This window comes from Pecten maximus, chromosome 13, assembly GCF_902652985.1.
Source record: "Pecten maximus chromosome 13, xPecMax1.1, whole genome shotgun sequence".
Lineage (NCBI taxonomy): Eukaryota > Metazoa > Mollusca > Bivalvia > Pectinida > Pectinidae > Pecten > Pecten maximus.
In genome coordinates this window covers 6920168-6945629 of record NC_047027.1, presented here as the reverse complement: position 1 = coordinate 6945629, position 25462 = coordinate 6920168, and the positions used below count along the sequence as shown (strand labels likewise).

The following is a 25462-nucleotide window of genomic DNA, read 5'->3' as shown; positions in this document are numbered from 1 at the left end:
TAACATACGGTACACAAAGACAGGGTTATATAACATACGGTACACAAAGACAGGGTTATATAACATATAGTACACAAAGACAGTTATATAACATACGGTACACAAAGACAGTTATATAACATACAGTACACAAAGACAGGGTTATATAACATACAGTACACAAAGACAGGGTTATATAACATACAGTACACAAAGACAGTTATATAACATATAGTACACAAAGACAGTTATATAACATATAGTACACAAAGACAGTTATATAACATATAGTACACAAAGACAGGGTTATATAACATACAGTACACAAAGACAGGGTTATATAACATATAGTACACAAAGACAGTTATATAACATATAGTACACAAAGACAGTTATATAACATATAGTACACAAAGACAGGGTTATATAACATATAGTACACAAAGACAGTTATATAACATATAGTACACAAAGACAGTTATATAACATACAGTACACAAAGACAGTTATATAACATATAGTACACAAAGACAGGGTTATATAACATACAGTACACAAAGACAGGGTTATATAACATACAGTACACAAAGACAGTTATATAACATATAGTACACAAAGACAGTTATATAACATACAGTACACAAAGACAGTTATATAACATATAGTACACAAAGACAGGGTTATATAACATACAGTACACAAAGACAGGGTTATATAACATACAGTACACAAAGACAGTTATATAACATATAGTACACAAAGACAGTTATATAACATACAGTACACAAAGACAGTTATATAACATATAGTACACAAAGACAGTTATATAACATACAGTACACAAAGACAGTTATATAACATATAGTACACAAAGACAGTTATATAACATATAGTACACAAAGACAGTTATATAACATATAGTACACAAAGACAGGGTTATATAACATACAGTACACAAAGACAGGGTTATATAACATATAGTACACAAAGACAGTTATATAACATACAGTACACAAAGACAGTTATATAACATACAGTACACAAAGACAGTTATATAACATATAGTACACAAAGACAGGGTTATATAACATACAGTACACAAAGACAGGGTTATATAACATACAGTACACAAAGACAGTTATATAACATACAGTACACAAAGACAGTTATATAACATATAGTACACAAAGACAGTTATATAACATACAGTACACAAAGACAGTTATATAACATACAGTACACAAAGACTGGGTTATATAACATACAGTACACAAAGACAGTTATATAACATATAGTACACAAAGACAGGGTTATATAACCTACAGTACACAAAGACAGGGTTATATAACATACAGTACACAAAGACAGTTATATAACATACAGTACACAAAGACAGGGTTATGTAATATACAGTACACAAAGACAGTTATATAACATACAGTACACAAAGACAGGGTTATATAACATACAGTACACAAAGACAGGGTTATATAACATATAGTACACAAAGACAGGGTTATATAACATACAGTACACAAAGACAGGGTTATATAACATACAGTACACAAAGACAGGGTTATATAACATACAGTACACAAAGACAGTTATATAACATACAGTACACAAAGACAGGGTTATATAACATACAGTACACAAAGACAGTTATATAACATACAGTACACAAAGACAGTTATATAACATATAGTACACAAAGACAGTTATATAACATATAGTACACAAAGACAGGGTTATATAACCTACAGTACACAAAGACAGGGTTATATAACATACAGTACACAAAGACAGTTATATAACATACAGTACACAAAGACAGTTATATAACATATAGTACACAAAGACAGTTATATAACATATAGTACACAAAGACAGGGTTATATAACCTACAGTACACAAAGACAGGGTTATATAACATACAGTACACAAAGACAGTTATATAACATACAGTACACAAAGACAGAGTTATATAACATACAGTACACAAAGACAGGGTTATATAACATACAGTACACAAAGACAGAGTTATATAACATACAGTACACAAAGACAGTTATATAACATATAGTACACAAAGACAGGGTTATATAACATACAGTACACAAAGACAGGGTTATGTAATATACAGTACACAAAGACAGGGTTATGTAATATACAGTACACAAAGACAGTTATATAACATATAGTACACAAAGACAGGGTTATATAACATACAGTACACAAAGACAGGGTTATATAACATACAGTACACAAAGACAGGGTTATGTAATATACAGTACACAAAGACAGTTATATAACATATAGTACACAAAGACAGTTATATAACATATAGTACACAAAGACAGGGTTATATAACATACAGTACACAAAGACAGTTATATAACATATAGTACACAAAGACAGTTATATAACATATAGTACACAAAGACAGTTATATAACATACAGTACACAAAGACAGGGTTATATAACCTACAGTACACAAAGACAGGGTTATATAACATACAGTACACAAAGACAGTTATATAACATATAGTACACAAAGACAGGGTTATATAACATACAGTACACAAAGACAGGGTTATATAACATACAGTACACAAAGACAGTTATATAACATACAGTACACAAAGACAGGGTTATGTAATATACAGTACACAAAGACAGTTATATAACATATAGTACACAAAGACAGGGTTATATAACATACAGTACACAAAGACAGGGTTATATAACATACAGTACACAAAGACAGTTATATAACATACAGTACACAAAGACAGTTATATAACATATAGTACACAAAGACAGGGTTATATAACATACAGTACACAAAGACAGGGTTATATAACATACAGTACACAAAGACAGGGTTATGTAACATACAGTACACAAAGACAGGGTTATATAACATACAGTACACAAAGACAGGGTTATGTAATATACAGTACACAAAGACAGTTATATAACATATAGTACACAAAGACAGGGTTATATAACATACAGTACACAAAGACAGGGTTATATAATATACAGTACACAAAGACAGTTATATAACATATAGTACACAAAGACAGTTATATAACATACAGTACACAAAGACAGAGTTATATAACATACAGTACACAAAGACAGGGTTATGTAACATACAGTACACAAAGACAGGGTTATATAACATACAGTACACAAAGACAGGGTTATGTAACATACAGTACACAAAGACAGTTATATAACATACAGTACACAAAGACAGGGTTATATAACATACAGTACACAAAGACAGTTATATAACATACAGTACACAAAGACAGAGTTATATAACATACAGTACACAAAGACAGTTATATAACATACAGTACACAAAGACAGGGTTATATAACATACAGTACACAAAGACAGTTATATAACATACAGTACACAAAGACAGAGTTATATAACATACAGTACACAAAGACAGTTATATAACATATAGTACACAAAGACAGGGTTATGTAACATACAGTACACAAAGACAGGGTTATATAACATACAGTACACAAAGACAGTTATATAACATACAGTACACAAAGACAGTTATATAACATACAGTACACAAAGACAGTTATATAACATACAGTACACAAAGACAGAGTTATATAACATACAGTACACAAAGACAGTTATATAACATACAGTACACAAAGACAGAGTTATATAACATACAGTACACAAAGACAGTTATATAACATACAGTACACAAAGACAGTTATATAACATACAGTACACAAAGACAGTTATATAACATACAGTACACAAAGACAGGGTTATATAACATACAGTACACAAAGACAGGGTTATATAACATACAGTACACAAAGACAGGGTTATATAACGTACAGTACACGACAACAGGGTTATATAACATACAGTACACAAAGACAGTTATATAACATACAGTACACAAAGACAGGGTTATATAACATACAGTACACAAAGACAGGGTTATATAACATACAGTACACAAAGACAGGGTTATATAACATACAGTACACAAAGACAGTTATATAACATACGGTACACAAAGACAGTTATATAACATACAGTACACAAAGACAGGGTTATATAACATACAGTACACAAAGACAGGGTTATATAACATACAGTACACAAAGACAGGGTTATATAACATACAGTACACAAAGACAGTTATATAACATACAGTACACAAAGACAGAGTTATATAACATACAGTACACAAAGACAGTTATATAACATATAGTACACAAAGACAGGGTTATGTAACATACAGTACACAAAGACAGGGTTATATAACATACAGTACACAAAGACAGTTATATAACATACAGTACACAAAGACAGTTATATAACATACAGTACACAAAGACAGTTATATAACATACAGTACACAAAGACAGGGTTATATAACATACAGTACACAAAGACAGTTATATAACATACAGTACACAAAGACAGAGTTATATAACATACAGTACACAAAGACAGTTATATAACATACAGTACACAAAGACAGAGTTATATAACATACAGTAAGTACACAAAGACAGTTATATAACATATAGTACACAAAGACAGGGTTATGTAACATACAGTACACAAAGACAGGGTTATATAACATACAGTACACAAAGACAGGGTTATGTAACATACAGTACACAAAGACAGGGTTATATAACATACAGTACACAAAGACAGGGTTATGTAACATACAGTACACAAAGACAGTTATATAACATACAGTACACAAAGACAGTTATATAACATATAGTACACAAAGACAGAGTTATATAACATACAGTACACAAAGACAGGGTTATATAACATACAGTACACAAAGACAGTTATATAACCTACAGTACACAAAGACAGAGTTATATAACATACGGTACACAAAGACAGTTATATAACATACAGTACACAAAGACAGGGTTATGTAACATACAGTACACAAAGACAGGGTTATATAACATACAGTACACAAAGACAGTTATATAACATACAGTACACAAAGAAGAGAGAGTTTTATATGTGTGACAGCATGATAATAGATACATACATTTTGGTGATCCTGAGATTACTGATGTTGTGTTAGTCATTAAGTTGGGTATAATTGGTGAAGACTGTGTCTTCATCTTAATAACGCTAGTTAATGACCTGATGGAGAAAGTTTGATTTAACCATATTACTTTTCAATTTCTTAATATGTATTCTGCATATGACTTTTTTTACATTTCTTTTGCTTTAAATCTAACCTGATCAAAGAGATTACCACAGTATTATATTCCGGACATTGCAGTAAAATGATTTTGTTTCCCTTTCAGCGACAGTGAAAAAGCGGAGGAGTATTATAGAGTTTACCTTTCCTATGGTAACAGTCGGATAGTTGGTAAGTCGGAATTTGATAGATAGTTATTTTATAAATGTAGGGTTGGTCTCGATTGCATCGTTTGATTAGATTTTGTTTTTCCTGTTAGAGGTTTAGCTGGCTTCAGGAAAACCAAATCAACATGCGATCTGAGGTTGCTTTTATCCTATTGCAATTCAATTCTCTCTGCAAATGAGGCCCTGGAAATACGCTTCTGTCCAAAAATAAGCCCCTCATCACAAATACACTCCTGTCCTGTTTACAAATAAGCCCCTATCTACAAATAAGACCCTGGTTACTAATAAGCCCCTATCTACAAATAAGCCCCTATCTACAAATAAGACCATGGTTACTAATAAGCCCCTAGTCACAAATAAGCCCTCTTTTTAATAAAAACAGGTTCACAAATAAGTCCTTGTTCCAAACTGTACTTTTCTTCTACACTAGGGGAAGGTGCTTATTTGAGGTTGTACATATATGCTTGTACTGAAAGTACGATGACTTTGATCACAACACCGAAAAATACCGCTTCCAAGCCTTACTGTAAAATTTGATAATGTGAGACTATGTTTTATAATATAACCACACAGTATTAAAACATACAGTATAACTTGTCAAAGCTGGCCCCTGTCTTAGTCTGGATCCCTGTCTACTCCGGATTTATAATTTGGTCCTGTTTCGCATCATGTGTGTGTCAAAGTGAGATCTAGGCATATGATCTTTTACAGATGTTTGCTAATGCATTAACTCATTAATATGAGAAATAAATATTAATAACATGTGTTCAGAATGTGATGTCATTAACATATATTAATTTAGCAAAATACATGGAAAATAAAACGGGTAATTTAGCAAAATATATGAAAAAATAAAACAGGGTAGGTGAATTTGATAGATAGTTATGTATTCTTTTCAGAAATATTTGTTGGTCAATTGAAAAGTGAACTGAGATTCAAAGATTGTGGTCACAAGTCGACAACATTTGATCCGTTCTGGGATTTGTCTGTGCCAATTCCAAAGGTAAGTGGTGTTTTGGTAGTAAACATTGTAGGACATATTGGTAGTAAACATTGTAGGACATATTGGTAGTAAACATTGTAGGACATATTGGTAGTAAACATTTAGGACATATTGGTAGTAAACATTGTAGGACATATTGGTAGTAAACATTGTAGGACATATTGGTAGTAAACATTGTAGGACATATTGGTAGTAAACATTGTAGGACATATTGGTAGTAAACATTTTAGGACATATTGGTAGTAAACATTTTAGGACATATTGGTAGTAAACATTTTAGGACATATTGGTTGTAAACATTGTAGGACATATTGGTAGTAAACATTGTGGGACATATTGGTAGTAAACATTGTAGGACATATTGGTAGTAAACATTGTAGGACATATTGGTAGTAAACATTTTAGGACATATTGGTAGTAAACATTTTAGGACATATTGGTAGTAAACATTTTAGGACATATTGGTTGTAAACATTGTAGGACATATTGGTAGTAAACATTTTAGGACATATTGGTAGTAAACATTGTAGGACATATTGGTAGTAAACATTTTAGGACATATTGGTAGTAAACATTGTAGGACATATTGGTAGTAAACATTTTAGGACATATTGGTAGTAAACATTTTAGGACATATTGGTAGTAAACATTTTAGGACATATTGGTAGTAAACATTGTAGGACATATTGGTTGTAAACATTGTAGGACATATTGGTAGTAAACATTGTAGGACATATTGGTAGTAAACATTGTAGGACATATTGGTAGTAAACATTGTAGGACATATTGGTAGTAAACATTGTAGGACATATTGGTAGTAAACATTTTAGGACATATTGGTAGTAAACATTTTAGGACATATTGGTAGTAAACATTGTAGGACATATTGGTAGTAAACATTTTAGGACATATTGGTAGTAAACATTTTAGGACATATTGGTAGTAAACATTGTAGGACATATTGCCTGTCACTGGATTTTGATTCTCAGTCTCATGTGAGAACCAGATTCAACTGCCCTGATGATGTGGGTTGGCTCTGTATTCTCTAGTTTCCCTCCCACACTGGTTTACAGGTGAGAGGAAGTATCTGTAGATTTATCATGTAACCAGATGACATTACGAGACAAATACTCTAGGTTCTCTGTTACAAATGCTCTGTCTCACTTCTGGCCTACAGTTGAGCATTTTCTCATGTGAGGAAGACTATAGGTTCTCTAGTGGCCGAGACATCCCTGCAGGGTCTATAAAAATGGCAGTTACTACTCCTGGTAAACGCACAGTCTTTCAGGAGTGGGATGACTGGTTTACTGTTGTCAGTATAATGTGACTGGATGGAGTGTCCTGGGTGTCTTTGACAGTATGCCTTAGCAATCATCAGATAGCATAATAAAGTCGTCATCAGTTCTACACAATCATGAGCAGACAAAAACAAGTACATGTATACCCCAGTCTGCCAAAACACATACACAAGCATCTTGCACACAAAATATTAAGGAAGGAGGTCCTCCTTAACTGACTGTAGCTGTTGACAGGATGTTAAATAATGTAAAACCAAACCTTTTACCTGCTAAATTTAATAACAGTTGAACTTGTTTCTCTATCTTCACAGAGAGGGTCCCAGGTCAGTATACAACAGTGTATCAACCTGTTTATGAAGGAAGAGGAGCTCGATCATGATGAACGACCTGTAAGTCCTCAACACCGCTTTATATACCAAATTAATGTTTCATATAGCAGGTATTTCAAAAATTTAGAAATTTGTAACTAATCATGAGTGCTTGGAGATTAACTCACCTTAAAAGATGTTAATAAACTGGTGTTTTTTTTGTTTTTGTTTTTAAATCTATTTTGTAATGAAGTTGTCTTAGCTTCCATTGTCCTTGTAAAGTTACCCCCGGCTAACAGTACCGTGACTGTTTCAGACGTGTGAGCAGTGTAAGAAGAGGAAAGCCTGTACCAAGAGTTTCAGTATACAGAGATTTCCACAGATCCTCGTCCTTCGTATCCTTTATATGTACTGGTATTGTTATTAAGTAGGGACTACATCACACCACAACTGTGACATTATTACCCCCTGTGATGTCAGAAAGCTGCCTCTTCAGTTAGTCACTAGATAGTCTCCATGTTTTTTTCAGTTTTAGTTACTGCGAACATGACTCTTTCTCTGGGGGGTTATTTTCATGGTTTCCATTGGTAAACTATATGCTTGGGGATTGATGTACCTTTTGTATATTTTTAGTCTATTCCATGAATACCACATACACCACAAAATGATACATGTGTAGGAACTTTTATGTCTGAATGGCCCTTGTGTATTAAACATGAATTTCCATACAGCATGTTGTTACTATCACCAAGGTTAAGTAAAACTTCCTTATCTTGTGCCCAGACTTGAAGCGTTTCAGCCAAGGCCGTTACAGCCAGAAAGTATCGTCCTGTGTAGACTTCCCTAGTACCTTAGATATGACCGACTACGCTTCTGAAAAAGGTACAACTCGAGTTAGAGCTCAACTTTAAATCATAAATTTATAGTCGGTTTATGAAATGTTTATACTTCAGTCCTGATAGTGGAGGGACACGTTTCTGACCCTGTTTGTCCATCAGTTAACATAAAACATCATTTCTGTATTAATACTGTAATGCATCAGTTAACATGAAACTTCATTTCGGTGATGATGTAATATTGTACAGTAATCATGTACTGTATATATAAGGGAATTGTGCTCGAAATTGAGTTAAGTGAGTGCACCAACATTTGTTGTGATTGATAAGACAGTAAAAAGGTAAAATTGCTGTGACCTTCATTCAGCTTTGTACCCAAAATACTAAAATAAGGTTTCTGCTAGTCAGGTACAGCTGTAATTTGATATCTGTAAGTGAGCCTTTGTTAAATTATACTGGTGTGAAACTGGCTTTTGTCTTTTTACCCTGAACAGGTACACAACGAGTGGTATACAATTTGTATGCCGTCAGTAATCATATAGGAAGTGTGTATTCAGGCCACTACACCGCCTACTGTAAACATCCCTACTCTGGCGAATGGAACTCCTTCAATGACACCAGGTACATCAATGTTTACGTCGGCCACAGCTAGCCCCACCAGGGGTTTATCTAGCTGTCTTTAGGGTCCAGTAATAGGCCCCATCACCAATTAAAAATTGGCCTTATACCAACAAAAGAGACAGCAAAGGGTCTATATGTAAATACTTGCAACAAAATTCATCTTAAATCTCAATATATCTGAATACATGCAATGAAATTTAACTTAAATCTTGTGTAAATGCATGAAATTAAATTTATCTTATATAAATCTGAATGTAAGGCACAGTGGTCTAGTTGTAGGATGCAAGGCTACATGACTAATGGGTCTCTAGTTTGAATCCCAGCATGGGCACTGTGTTGTATCCTTGACAAGATACTTTACTCTGTTATGGTCCAATTGACCGTAAATGAGTAATGGCAGCTCCGACTTTATGCTTCTCAGGGAGTTGAGAAAGACATTGGCTGGTTGTATGCTCCCTAGGGAGTTGAGAAAGCCATTGGCTGGTTGTATGCTCCCTAGGGAGTTGAGAAAGACATTGGCTGGTTGTATCCTCCCTAGGGAGTTCAGAAAGACATTGGCTGGTTGTATGCTCCCTAGGGAGTTGAGAAAGACATTGGCTGGTTGTATGCTCCCTAGGGAGTTGAGAAAGACATTGGCTGGTTGTATGCTCCCTAGGGAGTTGAGAAAGACATTGGCTGGTTGTATGCTCCCTAGGGAGTTGAGAAAGACATTGGCTGGTTGTATGCTCCCTAGGGAGTTCAGAAAGACATTGGCTGGCTGTATGCTCCCTAGGGAGTTGAGAAAGACATTGGCTGGTTGTATGCTCCCTAGGGAGTTGAGAAAGACATTGGCTGGCTGTATGCTCCCTAGGGAGTTGAGAAAGACATTGACTGGTTGTATGCTCCCTAGGGAGTTGAGAAAGACATTGGCTGGTTGTATGCTCCCTAGGGAATTGAGAAAGACATTGGCTGGTTGTATGCTCCCTAGGGAGTTGAGAAAGACATTGGCTGGCTGTATGCTCCCTAGGGAGTTGAGAAAGACATTGGCTGGTTGTATGCTCCCTAGGGAGTTGAGAAAGACATTGGCTGGTTGTATGCTCCCTAGGGAGTTCAGAAAGACATTGGCTGGCTGTATGCTCCCTAGGGAGTTGAGAAAGACATTGGCTGGTTGTATGCTCCCTAGGGAGTTGAGAAAGACATTGGCTGGTTGTATGCTCCCTAGGGAGTTGAGAAAGACATTGGCTGGTTGTATGCTCCCTAGGGAGTTGAGAAAGACATTGACTGGTTGTATGCTCCCTAGGGAGTTGAGAAAGACATTGGCTGGTGACTAAAGGCCCAGTAACCATGGACGATAATTTATGAACTGCTTTGAGATGGCTGTTGCTGTGTTATAGCGGTACATAAAATTCCAAATTATTATTATTATTTATCAAATACATGTCATGAAATATCTGTACTTGAAACCTTATCATTACAGAGTGTCTTCGACGACTTCCAGTAGTGTGATATCACCAGAAGCCTATGTGTTGTTTTATGAACTGTCCAGCCAAAGGTCTGCACGCCTATAACCTCAACACTAGATCAACTTGTTGGACTTGGAACTAACTCACAAGTACTTTACAGAAACTACATTTGATTTATCAAGCCTCAAGGCGATGATATTGGATTCTGCTGAGACCATTTACATCCACTCAACTGTATACAGTTTTCTTGTTGAACACATTTCTTTTTAAAGAGAATTATAACATGAAATTAATTATACAATCGAAGAATAAATCTATTTAGAATCATTATAGAATAATATTTTTTTCATGTAAATGATTCATTTTGATATTAGATAATCATAATTCTGATTGAAGTTTTATTGTGGAAAAAATCTTAAATACACTTGATTTTAAAGTATTGAACACAGTTGCACTAACAACTTCATCCTCAGTTTTTCTGCTGTTATAGAAGAAAATAACAGGAAAAAATACTCGCACAAGTATTGTTAGATGTTTATGAAAGATAATGTTTTTGTTTAGTTTAAAACTTTGTTAAAAGATTCCAGTTCCAGCTTTGTAAAATAATGACCAACAGAATCATTGAATCAAGGAACCAAACTCCTGGCTTTGGTCAATTGTTGGTGATGACAGTATGTATCTGCGATTAAAGTAATTGTTTTTGGGAAAAAATTGCAAAATTTGATATTAAAAAAAAAAACAAAAAAAACCCCAAAAACTTTCACTTGTGTAACATTCAGCCAGTAAAAGTAAAAGGATTTTTCTATATCATAAAAACCAGAGGTGCTGGACATTTTATCAGATATCATTATACTTGAGACGTTGTCATTTCTTGTCACGTTTATTTCTACTTCATTTATTAATGAGTGGAGATTAAAGTTTTTATTTTCACCCCCAAAAGAAATGTGATTATTAGTCATATTTACCTAAGTTTAGGGCCGATGTTATTTATTCTAACTGAGATGTGGTGTGGGGTTCACCTGAGTTTTAATGTTTGGAAAAATGATATTTGTAAATGTTAAAGTAGGATGGATAATATTTAGTTTGAAGGGAAATATTAATTTATTTAGGATAGTATTTGAATATTTAGTATGAAGGGGGAAAAAGAGCATGCTTTAAATATTTAATATGATGGGTAACTTTCTTCGGTTATCAATGTAACTGAATGGCCGTTGGTAATAGAACTATTATAAAATATTTATTTTATTTAAACTACATTTTCCCTGGATACAAAGCAGCAAGGGACTTATGTAACCAGCAGCTTTACAGAGTAAATTTGTGGAGAACACTTGTTGATCCTGTAGATAGGTCCGTTTAATTCTAATCGTGTGTCACATGTGTATGAATGGTGATGATATTGTGTTTTATTTGGGAGAAATTTTGATATTTTATTAAGTCATTTAAGTTGTGAATTTAATTTATCAATTTTATTTGTGATATTATTTCCACCCATTTATATATGAATTAGTTTTGTATGAAAGGGCAATAATTCTGTCATTACACATGCTCAGGAAATCTCTGTCATAATTATACATTGAAAAACTCCATGTTGGAATTAACTATTGAATAATCATACACTCACAATATAAATTCTCAATCTCAAGTATTGGGTATGAAAAAAAAAACCAATAAAAATGAAAAACATACCTCATGCTGCTGACCAAATCAAATATAAGGAAGTTTACATTTGTTTGGTGATTTTTTTTTTTTTTTTTTTAAAAAGAAGAAAAAAGCTGATACATTTAAAGTTTTGTCCTGGTTTTCTTTCAAATGAAGGACATACTAATAATGTCGGACTTGTACATGACAAATGTCAAAATGTTGAAATGATTTTTTTTATTTTATGATGAGACTAATGTGTGGTTTGTGAGGACATACTCTGAGTGTTGAATCACGGGATCAACGTTTTCAGTAGTGTAATATATTGTATTTATCTGATTAGTCAGTTCCCTATAATCGCTTGCCAGTAGATTCTGATTAACAGACTTTATTTTGATTTGTGAGTTGGATTTGAGAGAACAATGATAGTCTGGTCAACTAAAACTCTTTTATTCATCTTCTATATCAAATTTAAAGAAGCCAAAAAACCCATTTAAAAAACCTCCAACTTTATGTTGTGTCCTTATGTACTAATATTTTTTGGAGTAACATACTTCTTAAACAATGCTTGCTGAGTAATTTACCAATACCATCTCAGTCAAACTTAGCAAAAGCAAAATATATCCTAAAAACTGATGATTTTGCTTACTTTCCTAATTCAACTTCAAAGCACTCTTCTACAATCCTAATATATTGAAGAACTCTGCTACCTTCCTTCACCATAAACTCTGAATTTAGAAATGTATTTGTTATCCCGATTAAATACCTCACAAAATTAAATCTGTTGTTCCAACATTGTGTTACCATACTGAGATATTTATTTTTAATGTAAAACAACGAAAAACATTAGAGGAAATTTCTCTCTTTAAGATGCTACATTACAACCAAAGAGTAATTATGATTGATTGAAACAGGAATTAGACCATTGTTTATTTCTGTACAATTTGAAAAGTTACATTCAATACTTTATACTATTACCACTCTTAAGCTTCTCTTTTTTTATCTTTAAACTTTTGAAGTGAACTAATAATTAAAAGCATCCAGAGGTAAATCTGAATGCTGTGCCTCTGTATGTGGTTCATGCTTTACAGCTGTCTGCTGATTCATTGTTTTCACCAGTAAGTTTGTTTTTCACCAAGTTTGCTGCATAATTTTTACAGTTCAGCATTATCACCTGCTAATCAACTTTTCAGTGACATGATTATCAATTTGAGCAAATAATGGTTGTAAACTATTTTGACTGTCATGCAAGATTTGTTAAGAAACTTTGTATACACTGAATGGCTATACATTATGTGAAATGTTAAAAATGAAGATTAAGGAATCTCTTGTTCCTGTTTTAACCCCCCCCCCCCCTCAAAAAAAATATTTTTGTCATTTTGATCTCTGCAAGATCTAGTTTTTTTTCATAAATTGACTTAAAAAGTCTACCATTCACTCTTACACACTGGTTCATAGTATTATAATGGACACAAGTCAGTTATTAAATTGATTCTTGATGACCACCAGATATTACATCAGTGTACATACATTTATAATATGTACCACAATTAGGGTCAATGACCTTGACCTTTCGTGCACATGTTTTGATAAACTGTGGTTGTGGTATTTATGAATACATTCATAGTTACAATGTCTTGGTATGTTTTGATAAACTGTGGTTGTGGTATTTATGAATACATTCATAGTTACCATGTCTTGGTATGTTTTGATAAACTGTGGTTGTGGTATTTATGAATACATTCATAGTTACCATGTCTTGGTATGTTTTGATAAACTGTGGTTGTGGTATTTATGAATACATTCGTAGTTACCATGTCTTGGTATGTTTTGATAAACTGTGGTAGTGGTATTTATGAATACATTCGTAGTTACCATGTCTTGGTATGTTTTGATAAACTGTGGTTGTTGTATTTATGAATACATTCATAGTTACCATGTCTTGGTATGTTTTGATAAACTGTGGTTGTGGTATTTATGAATACATTCGTAGTTACCATGTCTTGGTATGTTTTGATAAACTGTGGTTGTGGTATTTATGAATACATTCATAGTTACCATGTCTTGGTATGTTTTGATAAACTGTGGTTGTGGTATTTATGAATACATTCATAGTTACCATGTCTTGGTATGTTTTGAAGTGAATGTTATTCATGCATGTTGTTAATTCTGTCCATATTTTTACATCTTATGCAAAATATTTTACTCTTTAGAAGAGTCGTTACATGTAAGACATTGGAACTGAAATGGTTTCTAAAATATGATTTTTCCCTGTACATCTTTTAATATGTCCATCTTGTGAATTCTAAAACTTTTGATTGATAGTCAAGTGTTCAGTTTTATTTAGATTTTTTTTTTTTTTTTACAATTTTGAATGATCACATTTCCCCCCCCCCCCCCCCCCGACATCTTTTGAAAATTTTTTTGCTGATTCAGAAGTCTTCTTTCTTTAAATCATTGTTGAGTGTACTTAATTATTAAAATGTTATACATTTTATATTATAATTAGAGAATTGTATAGTATTTTCTGGTGTCCTCACACATCCTGATGCAAAGTGAAGTTGTTAAGCACTTATTTTTACCGGGATATTCACTTCTCATCAATAATTTCACATAAATTAACATGTTAATAGGAAAACTAATCGTACAACTTGCACACTGTACACACTAGTATTGTTGTATTGTTATAATCTGGACAGGGAATAAACCTGTATCAATCAGAAAAGGAGACTGTTACAACACAGAAAAGAATTCTCTGTATGAAGAATGTTCTTATTTTACTTCATGTTTAAAGGGACATCACGGTAAAAACGTTGTAATTTTCAATGAATGTACGTGTTTTGTTCCTTTCCAGTTATGTTTCTGTGCTGTCCCAATGTTCACAGTCGATCCTCATGTCCAGCTTGACCACTTGATTTAGTTGGGAATCCCCCTCTAAATTTAGCGCGGAAATTATTTTTAAATCATCACGTAACTGTTTTGAAATCGAGGCAACACAAACACACGATAGTTTACAAGGCGAATTGGATTAGTTGGACAACGATATTATACAGTGGTTTAAATGTTAAATAACACGTTCTGTATATATTCCGGCACATATATTTATGTGTAAATAAGTGTAAACACCGTACATATAGTATAGTGACAGTAGCGATGTACTGGTACAGACTGTATTTATATATTACCGAGTTTGTGTAAATATTACCGAGATTGTCATGACCTACTATCCAGCAATCAAGCAGAATACGAGCAGCGTCCGTATTACTGCTGTTTTCATGTTTGAACTGTATTGTACTGCTTCCCCAGTTTAATTCTAGGATTGTGTTTGACCCATTTTCCAATTATTCTCTTCATTGCGGAAGCTGTTATCGTTTTCAACCGCAGTCGATTCACATTGGAAGCCATTTTTGTTTTCAGGTGTTTTAGTGTGTTGTGCGCATGCGTGTTATCGTATATGTCACAAAATTTGCATATTCAGACTATTGATCAACGAATTGTGATAACCTTTTTATAATTAATAATTGATGTTTTTTAAATACATATATCATCAAATTAGAATGGTTATTGTTCATAAGGATATTTTTTTTAAAGATATACCCAATAATATGAAAAAATACAAAATAAAAATTGGTTTACCGTGATGTCCCTTTAATTTCAATATAATAATACTTCTTGTTTTGGCATCTGGTGCAGTCGGAATTGTAAAAAAAAAGGGTCATATGTGAAAGGATTTCATTTTAGTCTTTCTGTATGTATGAATTAGTTGGCAAAAATGAGACGTCGATATTGTAATTTTAAGTAATTTTGAAGTAAGATATAATTGTGGCCTGTTATTAACTCATCAGAAATAGTTTAACACAATAAGATTTCTTGTTTGAGAATTGTTGAACTATTAACACGTGTAGCCTAGTCATATCTGTGTGTTATATTTTAAACAATATCTGTGATATCATGAAAAGGTTTATATATGGACTGAACGGTGGTACTATGTATATACACATATATAATTTATTAAAACAATCCTAGTAATATTATTAGTTGTACTGATGTTTTACGGTCAATTTTAATACTTGATTGACTTTATTTTTATGTGGAGAGTTATTGCGACTAACTTTCAGAAGTTGGTCAGTTAAAGATTTAATATATTTGTTTTTTTATGGAGCTTTATTTAGTGTATAAACCTGTTAGATGCAAGTTGTGCACAGATAAGAAACATATTACAGTAATCATTATTGTGTACTTATCTGGCACATGTTTAAAAATGTGAATAAAATAAGTTTAGATTTTTTTATGGTATTGAATTGTTCATCAAACTTTTCACACCAAGGAACCTTTCTTTATTAAGTGGCCATCAGAATTTTTTTTTCAAGAGGAGAAATACATTTTAACTACTGAAATATAACAAATTCTGTTGTTTTTGCACCTATTTAACTTTTACACAGGTGCACGAATCTTTAGAGGTTTAGCTCTACAAAGTGTGTATCAAGATTATGTTAAGAGAACAAAGGTTATATTACAAAGGGTTGTACCCAATTTGTTTATGTACAAAGTTATGGAGAGAAAGGTTTACGTTAGTGCTATGTAATAAAACATTCATTAATCCTCCATGAATTCAATCTTTTGTGTTGTCATTACTCCCGTCAACTTCAGTATACCGACGGCCAGGCCCGTTCATCACATTGGTTTTCAGATTTGCTGAGAATTTCCAAAGGAATTTGAATTGACGCTGGGGTCAAGATGGACAGGGGATATAGTAATCGTGCAGTCCGTCCCCATCTTGGTGTAATAACTGAATGTTTAGAGGCATTTTTCAATATGAAGGATGGAACAGAAGTGGTGATTTAAAGTTGTACACATTGGAGTGTGGTGCAGTGAGAGTCCAGAGTATCCAAAGAAAATCATCAATCCACAGCAAGTAACTGCACAGTCAACACTCAGTTTGTGTGTATAAAATCAACCGGTCAACACTCGATTAGTGTGTTTGAAATTAACCGGTCAACACTTGATTGGTGTGTATAAAATCAACCGGTCAACACTCAGTGTGTTTAAAATTAACCGGTCAACACTCGATTGGTGTGTATAAAATTAACCGGTCAACACTCAGTTTGTGTGTATAAAATTAACCGGTCAACACTCGATTAGTGTGTTTAAAATCAACCGGTCAACACTCGATTAGTGTGTTTGAAATTAACCGGTCAACACTTGATTGGTGTGTATAAAATCAACCGGTCAACACTCAGTGTGTTTAAAATTAACCGGTCAACACTCGATTGGTGTGTATAAAATTAACCGGTCAACACTCAGTTTGTGTGTATAAAATTAACCGGTCAACACTCGATTAGTGTGTTTAAAATCAACCGGTCAACACTTGATTGGTGTGTATAAAATCAACCGGTCAACACTCAGTGTGTTTAAAATTAACCGGTCAACACTCGATTGGTGTGTATAAAATTAACCGGTCAACACTCAGTTTGTGTGTATAAAATCAACCGGTCAACACTCGATTGGTGTGTATACAAGAGATCCCAGAGGGATCTTGGCGACCACCATTGAATGATCTTCATAGGTTTCATGTCAGATTGATCTTTTCTCTACTTTTCCCTTCCTCTAAGTCTTACTAATCTGTGTAAATTCAGAAATAGCCCTCTATAGCTAGTACTTTACCAACAAGGGGAACCTATATATAAAATTTAAGATTTAGCAATAATGGCTGTCTGTCGGCCATGTTGTTTTCCGATTGGTCTCAAAATGCAATATGCATAACTAGGCACCAAGGGGAACCTACATATGAAATTTGGGAAAGATCCCTTCATTACTTTCTGAAAAATAGCGATAACAAACTTCAATTGTCAAAATCCAAGATGGCTGCCTGTCGGCCATGTTGTTTTCTGATTAGTCTCAAAATGCAATATGCATAACTAGGCACCAAGGGGAATCTACATATGAAATTTGAGAAAGATCCCTTCAGTACTTTCTGAGAAATAGCGATAACAAACTTCAATTGTCAAAATCCAAGATGGTTGCCTGTCGGCCATGTTGTTTTCCGATTGGTCTCAAAATGCAATATGCATAACTAGGCACCAAGGGGAACCTACATATGAAATTTGAGAAAGATCCCTTCCGTACTTTCTGAGAAATAGCGATAACAAACTTCAATTGTCAAAATCCAAGATGGCTGCCTTTCGGCCATGTTGTTTTCCGATTGTTCTCAAAATGCAATATGCATAACTAGGCACCAAGGGGAACCTATATATGCAATTTGAGAAAGATCCGATCAGTACTTTCTGAGGATTAGCGATAACAAGAATTGTTTACGGACGGACGGACCACGGACGCAGGGCGATTTGAATAGCCCACCATCTGATGATGGTGGGCTAAAAATCAACCGGTCAACACTCGATTGGGGTTTATAAAATTAACCGGTCAACACTCGATTAGTGTGTATAAAATTAACTGGTCAACACTCGATTGGTGTGTATAAAATTAACCGGTCAACACTCGATTGGTGTGTATAAAATTAACCGGTCAACACTCGATTAGTGTGTATAAAATTAACCGGTCAACACTCAGTTTGTGTGTATAAAATTAACCGGTCAACACTCAGTTTGTGTGTATAAAATTAACCGGTCAACACTCAATTGGTGTGTATAAAATTAACCGGTCAACACTCGATTGGTGTGTATAAAATCAACCGGTCAACACTCAATTGGTGTGTATAAAATTAACCGGTCAACACTCAATTGGTGTGTATAAAATTAACCAGTCAACACTCGATTAGTGTGTATAAAATTAACCGGTCAACACTCGATTGGTGTGTATAAAATCAACCGGTCAACACTCGATTAGTGTGTATAAAATTAACCGGTCAACACTCGATTGGTGTGTATAAAATCAACCGGTCAACACTCGATTAGTGTGTATAAAATTAACCGGTCAACACTCGATTGGTGTGTATAAAATCAACCGGTCAACACTCGATTGGTGTGTATAAAATTAACCGGTCAACACTCAGTTTGTTTGTATAAAATCAAAGTTATTTTAAATGGCTTTGGAGATATGTTATGTTAACACTGTGAATCATCAAAACTGTAGACCCTTTATTAGAAGGCACTACTAGACCACTCAGTTGAGGAATTAATTGAAAGGGTCTTTGAGATATTCTTAAACCAAAGATTTTGAATATTTGTTTCCATGGTTACCATGAAAATAATGAAACTGATAACTCCTCCATAACAGAGGACACAACTAGACCACTTGATGAATCTGGCACTGTTTTTGACCATCAAAACTACAGTGCTGGCTGAGACCGATTTGTATACCAACTGCTAAACCTCCCTAGGGCAGAGGGATAAAAACATCATAAAGTCCTTGGACAATGTCAACAATACCTTTTTAACATTTTATGCCTCCGACAGCCTTGTGATTGTTGCACAAAAAGTCAAAATACAATCCGATTAAGCATTGAAAATTATACCCAACAATGTACACTATACACTCACCAGCTTCAAGTGCAAGTTTGAACCTGATCTAGGTCATTTATGCAGATACAAAGCAGATTTCTTACCATTTTATTATAGTATCAGAGTAGGCTAGGTTTTATTATAGGTCTCTGGGTTTCTTTGTTTATTAATATGAAGTTATTTAAAGGATTTTAGTATATTTGATCCCTGTGACCTTGAATATCGGTCAAGGTGATTCAATTTAACACACATGGTAACCCTTAAACTTTTTAGTATATTTGATCCCTGTGACCTTGAATATCGGTCAAGGTGATTCAATTTAACACACATGGTAACCCTTAAACTTACCCAAGCATTCTACAGGCCTAATATCAGGTCTCTGGGATATTTACAAGCAGTTGTCTGAATATTTTAGTATATTTGACACCTGTGACTTTGAATGGAGGTCAAGGCAATTCATTTGAAAAACTTGGTATATCTTCAGCCCAGCATGTTACAACTCCAATATCAGGTATCTGGGCCTCTTGATAAAGAGAAAGTTGGACAAGTTAGGGCATTACATTAAGGAATAAATTATCAAGCACTCTTAATGGAAGCAGTCTCGGGTACTTGTAATCACCTAGGTTTCTTGCAGATACTGATATGTAAAAGTTAAGAGTACAGGGCGCCTTGCTAACTGTACTGGAATATCAAACGGTTTTAACACATGGTTACCATCTATATAATATGTGAAAATTTGTTTGATCTTTACCTTAACATCAAATAAAAGAAATCAGAGACGAGGTAACAGAACATGTTTATTCAACATTAAATACTCATAATAAATTAAAAATATAGAATTAAAAAAAAAATGCAATACATAAAACTTTGTAAAAATATATTAGATAGAACTTTTCCGATGATCATGCAAAAATATTGTTTGTTGTCAACATTTAAAGAAAGTTTAGTGATTGTTATAATATTTTCGACTGGACTCAATGATATAAATACAAGAGGGTTCTTTAGAGAACACATCAGATTCATCCATATATACTGCCAGATCGTATAATTACCTAAGGTTAACTGTGATGTTAGAAATGTCAATGTGTTTATAACATCACCGAGATATTAACAGAAACTATTTGATGTCACACAGAGCTGCCACTCCACGTAGGATCCAGTGGTCCGGGTTCTGATTGGTCTTGAGCACAACGAAAGTGATGTAGGTGAGATCTGTACGGTTGGGTTTCTTGTAAACCGGACATTGATAGAGGCGTGGGTCCTTGGGGGCAGTAGAGTTGATAGCAAACATATGGACAACTGGCAAGGCAGTGAACAGTACTTTGGGTGTGGACTCACACAGACGACTGTTCCTCCTGTCCCAGGCTGCACCGTCCAGGAAAAGGCCATAAACATACACACCCTCCTGTAGGACAGGAAACATCATTAATACCCCAGTATAAACTGATTTTGAAAATAATATGATACAAAAAATTTGAATGGCACTTTCAATTAAAATGACCAAGAATTGAATTTAAAGGTTGCAAACCAAGTAAACAAATACCTAACAATTCAGAAATGTAGAATAACAGAAGACCGATTTCACCTAGCTTTATGACACCATTAGAATGCTGGCTGAAATGACCTAATTTCTGACTGTATGATAAGGCTCCAACTTACTGGAGGTGCTGATGAGATATCCTCCTTGTTCTGTCGTAAAACATCGTTGTGGAGAGTAACAGAATCAAGGGCCCAGCCTTTGTGTGCTCGGGTCACTTCTTGCCTCATAGCTGTCAGGAAACCTGAAAATGATCGTGAAAAATTAAAGTAAAGTAAGGTTTTATTTAATCCTGTATCATTACCAATTTCAATGTTTTTGTTTTCAGTCCAACTTTCCTTAAAATTTCTCTTTCAAATATCATATGTGGTTATACAATGTACCATATTCATACTGTAAAAAGCCCAGTATGCCACCCACTAATTTTGAATTTGTCATCATTTTATTTAAATAAACTATCAATTTGAAAGTAGCACAAGTCAGAAAGTTAATGTAGAGTCAGAACTTTTACCTTGAGGATTGAAGAATCCCGTCATCCAGAATACATCAGGCCGGCCAACAAACACCCAGGCGTAGAACTGCTCGTTCCTCTCCAGTAACTCTGTGAACCAGAAGCCTAGTGTTGAGGACTCCCAGGAAATCTTTCTCCACAGACTGGGCACTCGTGCATCAAACATGTTGTCCAACGCATCACGCAGATTCTGTCAATTGATGGAGTAATTACCAAATTTAGAGGTCAGGAAATCACAAGTTTTGAGATTTACTCTAAAACAAAACTATCAAAATTGGGGAATGTTGTTTTTGGGGGATTGTACCCAGCCAATATTTTATATAATCAAATAAATGTATATACAGGATATACAGTATATTCATAAGGATTCCTGCAGATAGTTTACTCAACAACACGAACTAGTTCAGACAGCAGGGACAACTGTGAAATATTAGCCATGTAAACTTAACAGCCATTTACTAGAATAGTACAATATATCAATAGCAATTCTAACAGCTCACCTCACTCATGATGATGGTTCCGTCAATAGCAAGCCTGAGATCTGTCAGTGTAATTCTTACTTCATAGATCACCCTCTGCATTCGGTCAATTTCCTGCTTGAGGAAGATGTTGAGGGGCTGCAGGTGTCCATAACGCCTCAGTCGATCACGCACCTGTAATGACACAGTTCATCATCAACGACAATGAACACACACAAACAAACCATGTGCTATCAACATTAGATCATAGTACATCAAAATACTGAACATATTCAGTGTATAAACAATTGCTTGATTCTTTTGATGTTTTTTTTATTTCCTTACTTCAATTTTCAGTCTACATCATGCAAATTTTCTAACTCCATTGACTTAAATGGTATACTGAACTGAAGCACTTTTCCAGGTTTAGTAATATGTCACAAACAATAAATGCTTTGAAAACTGATTTCATGTCTTACTCTATTCTTATATAAACCGTCAACATGTTCTACTGTAACAACGTAGTCAACTATTTTTGTCAAATGTGTAGGACACCAACCTCGTGTGGTAAGTAGTTGCCTGGTAGTTTGCTAAGCATGTCTGACGCCATCTTGTATACAATGCTCTCCCTGGTCTCCCCAGCTCCCCCACCACTGTCCTTGGGCTGGATGCTCATCATTGTCTCCAGAACAGAAGTACTTAAGTTGGTCTGATACCTAAACAGTGAACACCCAAAATGTTTGTACTCAGGTTAGTCCGATACCTAATCAACGAACAATAAAAAAGTTTGTACTCAGGTTAGTCCGATACCTAATCAACGAACAATAAAAAAGTTTGTACTCAGGTTAGTCCGATACCTAATCAACGAACAATAAAAAAGTTTGTACTCAGGTTAGTCCAATACCTATACAAAGAACACCAAAGTCTGAACTCTAGTTAGTGTAATACCTAAACAGCAACTTTCAGAAAGTTTGTACTCAGGTTAGTCCGATACCTATACAAAGAACACCAAAGTCTGAACTCTGGTTAGTCTAATACCTAAACAGCAACTTTCAGAAAGTTTGTACTCAGGTTAGTCCGATACCTATAAAAAAACACCAAAGTCTGAACTCTGGTTAGTCTAATACCTAAACAGCAACTTTCAGAAAGTTTGTACTCAGGTTAGTCCGATACCTATACAAAGAACACCAAAGTCTGAACTCTGGTTAGTCTAATACCTAAACAGCAACTTTCAGAAAGTTTGTACTCAGGTTAGTCCGATACCTATAAAAAAACACCAAAGTCTGAACTCTGGTTAGTCTAATACCTAAACAGCAACTTTCAGAAAGTTTGTACTCAGGTTAGTCCGATACCTATACAAAGAACACCAAAGTCTGAACTCTGGTTAGTCTAATACCTAAACAGCAACTTTCAGAAAGTTTGTACTCAGGTTAGTCCGATACCTATAAAAAAACACCAAAGTCTGAACTCTGGTTAGTCTAATACCTAAACAGCAACTTTCAGAAAGTTTGTACTCAGGTTAGTCCGATACCTATACAAAGAACACCAAAGTCTGAACTCTGGTTAGTCTAATACCTAAACAGCAACTTTCAGAAAGTTTGTACTCAGGTTAGTCCGATACCTATACAAAGAACACCAAAGTCTGAACTCTGGTTAGTCTAATACCTAAACAGCAACTTTCAGAAAGTTTGTACTCAGGTTAGTCCGATACCTATACAAAGAACACCAAAGTCTGAACTCTGGTTAGTCTAATACCTAAACAGCAACTTTCAGAAAGTTTGTACTCAGGTTAGTCCGATACCTATACAAAGAACACCAAAGTCTGAACTCTGGTTAGTCTAATACCTAAACAGCAACTTTCAGAAAGTTTGTACTCAGGTTAGTCCGATACCTATACAAAGAACACCAAAGTCTGAACTCTGAATACCTAAACAACAGCCTTCAGTAAGTTTGTATACCCCAGTTCGGTCATATCCCGAAATAATGGATGCCAAAAATAAATCATGTGGAACTCAGTTGAATGTTGCAGAAATTGTAAATACAAAATGTATTATAAAGTGCACCACTTTTGCAGAACTATACACTCTCACGGACTCTTCAGTTTATAAATTAATTTTATTGCAGCTAATGATTAAATATGTTACAAAGCAATTTTCTTCTCCATGTTTCATTATATCCAGTTTTGAGTTCCTACATAAAACATTTGCAGAAAAGTTTTGGAAATGGAAAAGTTTCCATGTCTTTTGATGAGTACTTAAAACTATCTTAGGGTGATCATTTGTTCATTATTCAGTTGTAGAATACATTGAGGAATTTCACAAGTGATCTATAAAATGGCATTCTCTATACGAGTTGTAGAATACATTGAGGAATTTCACAAGCGATCTATAAAATGGCATTCTTTATACGAGTTGTAGAACACATTGAGGAATTTCACAAGCGATCTATAAAATGGCATTTTTTATACGAGTTGTAGAATACATTGAGGAATTTCACAAGCGATCTATAAAATGGCATTTTTTATACGAGTTGTAGAATACATTGAGGAATTTCACAAGCGATCTATAAAATGGCATTCTCTATACGAGTTGTAGAATACATTGAGGAATTTCACAAGCGATCTATAAAATGGCATTCTCTATACGAGTTGTAGAATACATTGAGGAATTTCACAAGCGATCTATAAAATGGCATTCTCTACACGAGTTGTAGAATACATTGAGGAATTTCACAAGCGATCTATAAAATGGCATTCTCTATACGAGTTGTAGAATACATTGAGGAATTTCACAAGCGATCTATAAAATGGCATTCTCTATACGAGTTGTAGAATACATTGAGGAATTTCACAAGCGATCTATAAAATGGCATTCTCTATACGAGTTGTAGAATACATTGAGGAATTTCACAAGCGATCTATAAAATGGCATTCGCTACACAAGTTTACTGATGTCTGTG

At 34.2% G+C, this 25462-nt stretch overlaps 2 protein-coding genes across 3 annotated transcripts in view; one reads left to right on the top strand and one right to left on the bottom strand.

The window, feature by feature from the left end:
* LOC117340803 (ubiquitin carboxyl-terminal hydrolase 2-like) overlaps window positions 1-13890 on the top strand; it is a 41446-nt gene extending 27556 nt beyond the window's left edge. For both annotated transcript variants that reach the window (XM_033902580.1, XM_033902579.1), the window contains exons 7-13: window positions 5332-5396; window positions 6292-6395; window positions 8005-8082; window positions 8318-8396; window positions 8785-8883; window positions 9332-9458; window positions 10915-13890. In XM_033902580.1, coding sequence (XP_033758471.1) covers window positions 5332-5396; window positions 6292-6395; window positions 8005-8082; window positions 8318-8396; window positions 8785-8883; window positions 9332-9458; window positions 10915-11005 — 643 coding nt within the window. In that variant the 3' untranslated portion in view covers window positions 11006-13890. The remainder of the gene's footprint in view (window positions 1-5331; window positions 5397-6291; window positions 6396-8004; window positions 8083-8317; window positions 8397-8784; window positions 8884-9331; window positions 9459-10914) is intronic.
* Window positions 13891-20782: 6892 nt separating this feature from the next.
* The window catches only part of LOC117340386 (dynein heavy chain 8, axonemal-like), a 33312-nt gene continuing 28632 nt past the window's right edge, over window positions 20783-25462 (bottom strand). Inside the window, exons 19-23 of the mRNA XM_033902148.1 lie at window positions 23064-23220; window positions 22547-22699; window positions 22047-22236; window positions 21658-21779; window positions 20783-21403 (exon numbers count right to left, since the gene is read on the bottom strand). Of these exons, the coding sequence (XP_033758039.1) occupies window positions 21116-21403; window positions 21658-21779; window positions 22047-22236; window positions 22547-22699; window positions 23064-23220 (910 nt within the window). The 3' untranslated portion in view covers window positions 20783-21115. The remainder of the gene's footprint in view (window positions 21404-21657; window positions 21780-22046; window positions 22237-22546; window positions 22700-23063; window positions 23221-25462) is intronic.